Here is a 12,102-nt window from a genome sequence, read left to right on the forward strand (position 1 = left end):
TGCTGATGCTGTGTTCGTCCCAGATTTGAGCAGATGGGAAGTTGAGGATTAGGATTTGCCGGCGGTGCCGTTTGATTCCCGTCCCGCAAGAATCGGGGTGTTGATCAGGCGTGTGACCCCTGATGAGTTTAAGCTCCACATCTGTCATCGGGACAGAATGAGCTTCACACGAGAAACACACAGCGCTCATCCAGGTGATGAAGAGACACTGAGATCAGATTGAGCTCATGATAGACGAGTGTGGTGGGAAATTTGGTGAGATTAAACGAAACTCTGATAATTAAAGATTTCACTGCAGAATGATCACAGAAACTCAGTAGCAGTGGTGTAGCAAGTCAGCCCCAGATAACTATATTCGCCTCAGATCAAGCGGCATGTGAATCAATGTTTTTTTCTTTATCAAGAATTCAGTCTGTGACTGACAGTTACTAGTTATGAGTGATTTCGTACTTTTGATCGCTGTAGCGCCCCCGTCAGGCCGATTGGGGCGAGCATTGGTGACGTTATAGGGGGTGTGAGTACTACCATCCCTCCAAGTTTCAAGTCTCTACGACTTACGGTTTGGTCTGCACTATCAGTTTTATGTGGAGATTGCTGATCCTTGACCATTATATGTGACCCTGGACCACAAAACCAGTCATAAGGTTAAATTTTACAAAACTGAGATGTATATATAATATGAAAGCTCAGTAAATAAGCTTTCTATTGATGTATGGTTTGTTAGGATAGGACAATATTTGGCTGAGATACATCTATTAGAAAATCTGGAATCTGAGGGTGCAAAAAAATCAAAATCCTGAGAAAATCATTTTTAAAGTTGTCCAAATTAAGTTCTTAACAATGCATATTACTAATCAAAAATTACATTTTGATACATTTACAGTAGGAATTTTACAAAAAATCTTCATGGAACATGATCTTTACTTAATTTCCTAATGATTTTTGGCATAAAAGAAAAATCTATAATTTTGACCCATGCAATGTATTTTTGGCTATTGCTACAAATATACCCCAGCGACTTAAGACTGGTTTTGTGCTCCAGGGTCACATATGGTCAGTAGGGTTCAAAATATTAATAAGAACTACAATAGTACCTAGAATAACACAGGTTTGGACACTGATATTATGTATATTTTTAATCTAACGGCTTCTGCGTAAATTGTTTTTGTGTTTCAAATATTTGTTCTGCCTAAATCAGAATTTCATTCTAAAACCGTTTCTGAACTAGAGATGCATCCCTGTTCTGAACACTTGAGTTGAAGTGAATAGTGAAGAAGAAGCTCATCACATGTGTTTAAAAGCATCCCATGATGCACTGATGATCTGTAATCTAAACAAGAAAGTCATTCTCAGACTCCCATCTGTGTCTGGAGAGACGTGAATGACTGAGACTAATTTGTTCTTCTGTTTAATGACTTTTGTGTTAATAATCTGCATTCGTTAGATGTTGTTGATCATATTTTATTTGATACTGCATTTATGCTCTAAATGCTCCAGTAGGAAGGTTAACATTTAACTCAAGCTCTGAATAGGTCTGAATCACAGAATGCATTGCACCTCCAGTTTGTTTGTGCTTGTAATAAGTGATTATTTTCATAATAATAAGTGTGTTATTGTTATCTTTAGTTTATGAGACATCACTCAATCTACTAGTACAAAAATGGCACTGATCAGTCTGTTTCCATCAGTGATTCTGTCATTAATGTTTGTATTTTAGATCTAATGTTAAGAGAAATGTTGTGAGTGAATCAGGTAACATGATTAACCCGTCTGCTATAATGATGGTAATATCTGCCTTATTTGCTGCCGTTGGACTGAATATGAGTTGGTTTTTGTCATTGTTGTGTGCAGATGGTCAGAAATCAATGAAACATCAGCCATAATCCGCTCATAAGAAATCTGCATCTTAAAGAGAAAAGCCTTTGTCCTCCATACAAATCATTTGTTCGTGACCTATATCCAGATTAACTCACTTTCATTATATATTTTATAAAAAAATGAACCTGTATTGAGAGTTTTTCACTGTTACTTTAAATTATTATTTTCCCTTATTACTGCAGCGTCTAAAAGTTTTACTTTTGAGTAATTTATATTTAAATTAATTTGTTATAGTAATGCGTAATTTTTTTATAGATTATTTTTTCATTATTTGTACTTTGTTTAGTTTTCTTATACAACATAAACTAAATCAACAAGCATGGTGCAAAGAGAACTTCAATAGTATGATACAGATGTGTGTGTATATATATATATATATATATATATAAAGGGAAATTTAAAAAAAAGTATAAATCGCCAGATATTAAAAAAAAAATCTCTGATACATATGATGTTAAAAGATCAATCAAAGCAGAAGATCACAATGATTATATCTTGAAGCTATACAGAAAAATAAATAACACACAAACAAAAAAAATAAAATAAAAAATATTCCAAAGAATCTATTTATAATGTTAAATTGTAAATGATTTGTATTTTTCATAAATTTCCCCACTGTATTTCAGATCAGTATAAGTAAGAAAGCATCACATCAAATATTATCAAGAGGTATAAATACTTTAAAATTAAAATTATATATGTTTTTTTCAGTTGAAAATGTAAAATTTTTTAATTGTAGTAATAAGAAATTAGGTGGAATTCTGACTCTTTTCTCACAATTTGAGCTTGTTTCATAATTTGGATTTTTTTTTAATTCTGGAAAAGTCAGAATTGTGACAAAAACTTTTTATTCTGTGGCGGAAATAAAAGAGAATTGTGAGATGTTGACTCAGAATTCAGAAGGAAAAGTCATATTGTAGGATATAAACTATAGATTTCAGAGGGGAAAAAATTAAGAATTGTGAGATGTAAACTTACAATTGTGAGGGGAAAAATCTCTCAATTATTTCCACCACAAAATAAAAAAAAAGAATTTTGACAATATTTCACAATTCTAACTTTTTTTCTCTAATTTGTGAGTTTATGTCCATTTTTTTTTGTTTGAGAAAAACTCAAAATTCAGAGGGAAAAAAGTCATGTTGTAAGATGTAAACTATAGATTTCAGTGTAAAAAGTAAGAATTGTGAGGGGGAAAATCTCAGAATTACCACAGAATTAAAAAAAATAATAATAATTTTGACTCTTATTTCACAATTTTGACTTTATTTCTCTCTTAATTGTAAGTTTATGTCTTAAATATTTTGAAAAACAATTTTGACAAACGTGATTGACAATGTGAGGGTTGTATTTATTTTTTAACATGCAAAAAATTTGGACAAAAAAATTCGGACCTTAAAAGGGCGGAACGAAAGTATCAAAATTCAAATGAATCGAATAGAATCGACTCAGAGAGATGTGAATGAATGCACCTGTCGCCTGATCCACAAATGCACATTTTAATCGCTACATGCACAAATTATGATACTTTAATGCAAACCATAACCATTTGTATTTAATACAATACAAACCATTTGTATTTACAAATATGTCTCTGTTTGAACAAAATGCTACACATCAATGTAATTCTTAACTATGCAGACACCGGTTGGAAAGCATTTGTTTCAGTGTAGTGACCAAGCGGCAACCTCCCGCTCTCTCTATTGAAACCAACACGGAAGTGGCTTAAACTGCAATTGTGACCCTGGACCACAAAACCAGTCTTAAGTCGCTGGGGTATATTTGTAGCAATAGCCAAAAAATACATTGTATGGGTCAAAATTATTGATTTTTCTTTTATGCCAAAAATCATTAGGAAATTAAGTAAAGATCATGTTCCATGAAGATTTTTTGTAAAATTCCTACTATAAATATATCAAAATGTAATTTTTGATTAGTAATATGCATTGTTAAGAACTTAATTTGGACAACTTTGAAGGTGATTTTCTCAGTATTTTGATTTTTTTGCACCCTTATATTCCAGATTTTCAAACAGATGTGTCTCAGCCAAATATTGTCCTATCCTAACAAACCATACATCAATAGAAAGCTTAGTCATTGAGCTTTCATATGTTGTATACATCTCAGTTTTGTAAAATTTAACCTTATGACTGGTTTTGTGGTCCAGGGTCACAATTCATCGACTGGCCGCTAAACTGGCTGCAAAAGGGAGTAAGTCCCATTGACTCCCCATGTTAAAATGTTTACATGTTTACAGCCTGGTTCAAAAAGTGGTTTTGGTCTATAGGGTTGCCACCCGTCCCTTAAAATACGGAATTGTCCCGTATTTGAGAATGAAATTGCGCGTCCCGTTTTTTGAATCAATACGGGATGGGTTTTGTCCCGTATTTTTTATCATTTTTTTAAAGCAGCGTCTCATGCAAATCATCCCACATGCATTTTATGAAGATGCCTCCTTTCCTACTTTTGATTGGGTAATACTTGATGTCATCGCTAGTTCTATTAGTCTTTTTAACTGTCCAGTGAGGAGGGCGGGTCTTTTAAGCAGGGTCTGCCAAGTCTAAAAATGGCAGAAGATGCTTCTCAAGGTAACCCTTGAGAGGTGCGTATTTCTGCATAAAAACACTGTAAAGTTTAACATTTTCAGTCGATTTTTAATCGATTGTGATCTACATGGAGTTAAAAAATAACTCTGTCTTCCGTTTTTTAGTTAGGCTTGGAAAATGATTAATTTTCGTAAGAAATTGTGACAGCACACACTTGTCACGCTTGTTAATGTGGATGTTTTTCGGGGTACAGTTCTAATGTAACTGTGATATATCCATGTAATGAAATTTTAATGTACAATAAATAAAATTATTTTCTTCTCATTGCTTTCTCTGTCTTCAACCCCAACATTTTAGCCTTTCTTGCGCTTCAGGTCAGAACACAGCTCATTCCCTTTGAAATACTTGGGGGAAAAAATAGCATGTTTCTAGCATGATAAGCAAGTTGCTAGCATTTTGCTAGTATGATTAGCAAGTTACTAGCCTGTTGTTAGCATGATTAGCAAGTTGCTAGCATGTAGCTAGCATGATTAGCAATTTGCTAGCATGATTAGCAAGTTACTAGCATGTTGCTAGCATGATTAACAAGTTGCTAGTATGATTAGCAAGTTACTAGCATGTTGCTAGCATGATTAACAAGTTGCTAGCGTGTTGCTAACATGATTAGCAAGTTACTAGCTTGTTGCTAGCATGATTAACAAGTTACTAGCATGTAGCAAGCATGATTAGCAAGTTGTTAGCATGTTGCTAGCATGATTAGCAAGTTACTACCATGTAGCTAGCATGATTAGCAAGTTACTAGCATGTCATTAGCATGATTAGCAATTTACTAGCTTGTAGCTAGCATGATCAGCAAGATACTAGCATGTAACTAGCATGATCAGCAAGTTAACAGCATTTCGCTAGCATGATTAGCAAGTTGTTAGCATGTTCCGAGCATGATTAACAAGTTACTATTTTGTAGCTAGCATGATTAGCAAGTTACTAGCATGTCATTAGCATGATTAGCAAGTTACTAGCTTGTAGCTAGCATGATTAGCAAGTTACTAGCATGTCCCGAGCATGATTAACAAGTTACTATTTTGTAGCTAGCATGTTTTTTAGCATGTTTCTAGCATGTTACTAGCTTGTAGCTAGCATGGTTAGCAAATTACTAGCATGTAGCTAGCATGATTAGCAAGTTACTAGCATGTTTCTAAATTGATTTCTATTTATCAATCTGAGTCATCGATTTTGGCGATTTTGCATCCCTAATGTTTTTAAAGGCTATCGGTGGAAAGTCCTCAGAGGAGTATCTTTATCTGAATAGCTGACTTCCTGTTCACGGTAACTGCAGTTATATATTACCTTTTTTGTATTTTTATTCCATGGCAGAAGCAAGCTTCCATACAGATGTGTTAAACCGTTATAATGGGCCTAAAACTGCATATTTAGCATTTCAGAATGAATATCTTACTGCTTATTTTTCTATTTTTGGAGTGAAATGTGAGTGTATGTGTTCTTAACATTGATTTTGATGGCGTTATTCCATGTATTAAGTATAGTTGTGTTGTTCAGTGTGGTTTGTTCATATGGATCCAGCAGTTTTGTGCAGTGAGCGTCAGGCAGACGGGTCTGTGATCCTGTAATCTGGGATTAGTGACGTTCAGACCCTCTTCCCCCGTTACTCCTGCTGACACACATACAGAAATATATCAGAAAACCAGAGAACTCAGAAACAAATCCACCTCCTCTCCAACCGGAGCCATAGCTATCATGCTGTAGTTTCCCGTCTTTAATTTGATCTCACAAATTCATTCAATTCAGTGAAAACCTGAGTTTAATCTGCGTCCCAGCGGCTGTGATTACCTCTGCATTTAATCTCATGCTCTGGATGTAATCATCCGCTTCAGTTTCCTTTTTTTGACTCATCCGCACTTTCATTTTTTCGCTTTGTGAAGCTGATGGTCCTCAGGGGCCGATGAGCCTCTCAGATGTTGGAGATGAAGCTTCAGAAAGGCAAAAGACGTTTGATTCGACTCGACTGAAAGTTTTGCTCGTGAATTATTCATCATGGACTACATTTGATCTAAAATAGGGAGGCATGAAGGCGATCTGAATTGATTATTGGTGTCTTGATATGAAACCAACATTATTTCATGTGATGTTGAAACAAATTCTTAAAGTCAACATGTGCACCTCATGTTTGCATGTTGAGTATCATATTTGATCAGCAGGCTTGAATGGCTCATATAGTCTGAAAAACTGATCAGTTTTAATCAGAGACTCAAACTGAGCAAAAATATGAAATTGGCACAGTTGCAACTGAAAAAAAAGGTCATCAAGACAAACTTTAAGTTGGCTTGAAGAAAAAGCCTTATCAGAAAGTGTGAAAAAGTTTTAAAGTTTTAGGAATTGTAGAAATTTGATGGTTTTCAGTACGAAAAAAAATTAAGTTTAAAGTAGTTTTAAAGCTTGTTAGAAGGCAGTACAGTCTGTCAGATGGATGGATAAATGGATAGATAGCATGTTTTAGCATTTTGCTAGCATGATTAGCAAGTTACTAGCATGTTTTTAACATGACTAGCATGTTGTTAACATGTTTCTAACATTTTTGTAACAAGAATAACATGTCAATAGCATGTTGCTAGCATGTTTCTAGCATGATTAGCATGTTTTGTAACATGATTAGCATGTTTCTAGCATGTTTCTAACATGATTAGCATGTTTCTAGCACGAATACCAAGTTACTAGCATGTTTCTAACACGATTAACATCTTTCTAGCATGTTTATATCATGATTAGCATGTTGTTAGCAGGTTTTTAGCATGATTAGCATGTTGCTAGCATGTTTCTAACATGATTAGCATGTTTCTAGCACGATTACCAAGTTACTATCATGTTTCTTACACGATTAATATGTTTCTAGCATGTTTATATCATGATTAGCATGTTTCTAGCATGTTTCTAACATTATTAGCATGTTTCTAGCACGATTACCAAGTTACTAGCATGTTTCTAACACGATTAACATGTTTCTAGCATGTTTATATCATGATTAGCATGTTGTTAGCAGGTTTTTAGCATGATTACCATGTTGCTAGCATGTTTCTAACATGATTAGCATGTTTCTAGCACGATTACCAAGTTACTAGCATGTTTCTAACAAGATTAACATGTTTCTAGCATGTTTATATCATGATTAGCATGTTGTTAGCAGGTTTTTAGCATGATTAGCATGTTGCTAGCATGTTTCTAACATGATTAGCATGTTTCTAGCACGATTACCAAGTTACTAGCATGTTTCTAACACGATTAACATGTTTCTAGCATATTTATATCATGATTAGCATGTTGTTAGCAGGTTTTTAGCATGATTAGCATGTTGCTAGCATGTTTCTAGGATGATTAAAATGTTGCTAACGTGTTGCTAGCATGTTTCTCGCATGATAAGCATGTTGTTAGCATGTTTCTAGGATGTTTGTAACATGATTACTATTAACATGCCAACAACATGCTAATAATGCTAACAACATGCTAATTAGGCTAGAAACGTGTTAACATGTTAATCATGTTAGAAACATGCTAGTAACTTGCTAATTATGCTAACAACAGGCTACTAATGCTAATATCATGCTAGTGACATTCTAATCATGCTAGCAACATGCTAGTAACAGGCTAATCATGATAAAAACATGCTAACAACATGCTAATCATGCTAGAAACATGCTAGTAACTTGCTAATCATGTTAACAACAGGCTACTAATGCTAATATCATGCTAGTGACATTCTAATCATGCTAGTAACATGCTAATAACATGTTAATAATGCTAGAAACATACTAACAAAATGCTAAAACTAGGATAGAAACGTGTTAACATGCTAGTCATGCTAGAAACATGTTAATCATGCTAGTAATGCTAACAACATTCTAATCATGCTAGCCATACGCCAGTAACATGCTAATCATGTTAGAAAAATTCTAGACTCATGTTAGAAACATGCTAACATGTTATTGATGTTAACAACGTTATCAACATGCGAACATGTTAACATGCTAGCAACATATTAATCAAGCTAGCAACATGCTAGTAACTTGCTAATCATGCTAGCTACATGTTAGTAACATGCTAAATAAGTTAAAAACATGCTAGCAACATGCTAAAACATGCTATATATCTATTTTTCCATCCATCTATCTGACAGACTGTATTGCCTTCAAAACATTAAAGCTTTAAGCTTTAAAACTACTTTAAACTTCAATCTTTTTTAAACGAAAACCATAAAATTCCACAATTTCTCAAACTTTTATAAATTTTAAAACTTTTTCACACTTAATGGTCAGGCTTTTTCAAGCCAACTTAAAGTTTGTCTTGACGAACTCTTTTTTAAATCTATTTCTCATTGAAAATAGTTGGTTGAATTTGAAGAAAGCAGTGGCACTGTGAAAACCAAAGATTATCAGTGATCTGAATACTTATCCAGGGCGAGGAATGGGCCAAGATTGCAGTAGAGAGCTGACAGAAGCTTCTCAGCACTTCCAAGTGATTCTGCACCAAATTCTATAATTTTAAACATGAATGTTTAGAGCCAATTTGATTTTTTTCATTCCACTCAGATGTGGATTAATCAGCTTTCTCTAATAGTGTACTCATGCCTTTGTGTAATAGTTTTCAACCAAATTTTGTTCTCTGCAGCAAAATGTCTTGCAGCTCAAGGGGGTTGAATAATTTTAATTGCAGTACAGCAGATACTGGTATAAAATGATGTAAATATCAGTAGTCGCTCTATATCTCCAAAAATAATTCTTAGGAAGAAGAAATTGAAAAGATCTAAACATATAATGCAGTGCAATCCAATGATGATTGAGAGATCAATGTTTTGGAGGCTTGAAAAGATCATTCCTCCACTGAGGAACAGAGAAAGTAAAGCTTCTGGGAACAAATGCTCCTCAAAAGATCCTGATGATCAGATTTGAGACTAAAAAAATGATTGATGGAGAATCAAGTAAAGCCAAGCTGCTTCAGTCCAGTAACTGTTCAATTGGAAATATTACTACAGTTATTCTGATGTTTACTTGATGAAAATCAGTTAAAGGGAAAAAATGTACTCACCCCCTTAAAGATGTTCATGTCTTTCTTTCTTCAGTCGTAAGGAAGTGGTGTGTTTTGAGGAAAACATTTCAGGATTTCACTCCATATAGTAGACTTCTATGGTGCCCCCGAGTTTGAACTTCCAAAATTTTAGAAATTAACCCATCGTTTTGCTAGATAAGACCTTTATTTCCTCAGCTGTGATTGTTTAGAACCCTCTGAAGCTGCATTTTGGAAGTTCAAACTCTGGGGCACCATAGAAGTCCATTATATGGAGAGAAATCCTGAAATGTTTTCCTCGAAAAACATAATTTCCTTACGACTGAAGAAAGAAAGACATGAACATCTTGGATGACAAGTGGGTGAGTACATTATCTGTACATTTTTGTTCTGGAGTGAACTACTCCTTTAAAATTTGACAGCAAAAACACTGAACACAATGTAGCACCAGCTGAAGGAGGACGCTTGAACAATTACACTAGAAGAGCTTTTACTTGATAAAATACTCAACTATCAATCAGATGACAGAAGACACATTATCTGTAACAGGAAAGTGTTGATCAATTCTAGATCTGATGTTTCTCTCAGGTGTCCGTGGCTCATGGTGAACGTGTCTCCTGCTCTTCCGCCATGCGTCGGGATCGTCTTCCTCTTCGTTATGGCGAACTTCATCATGGCCATGTTCATGGATGCCGGCGTGTTCCCGAGAGGTCAGTGGAGTCAAACATAGACATTAACCTTTAAAGGCCGGCTAAAAATAACTATCGTTCTTAAAAGTTTAATAACTTTTGAAACACTAATCCAATTTGAATGCTTTAAAAAGTCTCGTAATGCACAGAGTCTATTCTTTTCAGTGGATATTCAGAGGCTAATAAGGTAATTTTAACATGTTGTTAGCACATTGCTAGCATATCTGTAGCATGATTGAACATGTTCCTAGCATGTTTTAGCACATTGTTGACACAGTTATCATGCTGTTGGCTTGTTTCTAAAATAAGCACGTTGCTAGCATGTTATTAGCATGATTATCATGTTATTGCTAGGATGTTTTAACATGTTGCTTACATGTTTTTATAATGTTGCTAACATGACTAGCATCTTTTTTGTATTATTTTTTTTAGCATGGTGCTATCTCATAATTCTGTCTTTTTTCCTCACAATTGCAAGTTTATCTTGTAGTTGCAAGTTATGAATCCATATTTGCTATTTTTACTTTTTTCTTAGTATTTCTCTCAAAATTGCTAATTTTTTCTTTTAGAATTTATTTAGAATTTACATTTTGCAATTCAATTACGTTTTTTTTCCACCACAGAAAATGTATTATGTATATCTAAATACACACACAGATGTATAAATTGTAAAAAAAAATATTTATATGTACACTACCACTCAGTGTGGAAAGTTTGGAATCAGTAAGATGTTTTTATGTTTTTTTAAAGAAGTTTCTTCTGATCATCAAGGCTGTGTTCATTTGATCAAAAATATTATTATTACGATGTAAAACGTTGTTGTTTTTTTAATTTCACAATTCAGATTTTATATCTCACAATTCTGAGTTTCTCACTATTTTCTCTCAGAATTGCAAGATTAAAATTTGCAATTGCTCTTTTTGCTACTTTTCTGTGGGGACACAAGCTTCCATAGTAATCTCTCATTAAGTGCGCACCACTGCTGGTCTCACGCTTTCTGTTTTCTCCACAGCGAATGAGGACGAAGACAAGGACGAGGACTTCCGTGCGCCGCTCTTCAAGAACGTGGAGGTGCGCGGCGTGCAGGTGCGCATGAAATGGTGCGCTTCCTGTCATTTCTACCGTCCGCCGCGCTGCTCGCATTGCAGTGTGTGTGATCACTGTGTGGAGGTGAGACAAATGCTAAAACATAAGCTAAAACACTAAAAAATAAGATATATAAGGCCTCCATTTTTTCCTGGCATCCTTTGGGTAGCATTACAGCAGAATAAACACTCTTTCAAGCACAATAAGATGCAAAAGAGAACATAATTCAAAAATAAAAGCTGTGACTTTTAATTACAATTCTTTTATATTTTGCAATTCTGACTTTTTTCTTGCAATTCGGTTTTATTTTTCCTGCAATGGTATAAAGCAGGGGTTTTCAAACCTGTCCTGGAGCCTCCCCTGCCCTGCACATTTTGTATGTCTCCCTTATTAGGCACACCCAATTCAGGTCTTGCAGTCTCTACTAATGAGCTGATGATTTGAATCAGGTGTATTAGATGAGAGAGACAAGCAAAATGTGCAGGGCAGGGGAGGCTCCAGGACAGGTTTGAAAACCCCTGGTATAAAGAAATGTAAAAAGCTAATTGTGACTTTTTTTTTTTTACAATTCTGAGTTTATATCTCACAGATTTAGCTTTTCTCTCAGACTTGCGAGATAAAAAGTTACCCTTTCACCTTTTTATGTTATTCAGTGGCGCAAACAAGCTTCCATAATAATAGGAACATGCTAACAACATGCTCTTTAAATATAAACATGCTAATCATGTTAGAATCATGCTAGCAAAATGTTAGTAACTTGCTAATCATGCTAACAACATCATGTTAGAATCATGTTAGCAACATGCTAGTAACTCTAATCATGTTAACAAAAT

At 34.6% G+C, this 12,102-nt stretch overlaps 1 protein-coding gene across 1 annotated transcript in view; it reads left to right on the forward strand.

The window, feature by feature from the left end:
- The window catches only part of LOC141299809 (palmitoyltransferase ZDHHC8B-like), a 35,656-nt gene that overhangs the window by 2,147 nt on the left and 21,407 nt on the right, over window positions 1–12,102 (forward strand). Inside the window, exons 2-3 of the mRNA XM_073830179.1 lie at window positions 10,083–10,204; window positions 11,196–11,353. Of these exons, the coding sequence (XP_073686280.1) occupies window positions 10,083–10,204; window positions 11,196–11,353 (280 nt within the window). The remainder of the gene's footprint in view (window positions 1–10,082; window positions 10,205–11,195; window positions 11,354–12,102) is intronic.

The sequence above is a fragment of the Garra rufa genome, chromosome 23, assembly GCF_049309525.1.
Source record: "Garra rufa chromosome 23, GarRuf1.0, whole genome shotgun sequence".
In the NCBI taxonomy this organism is placed as follows: Eukaryota; Metazoa; Chordata; class Actinopteri; order Cypriniformes; family Cyprinidae; genus Garra; species Garra rufa.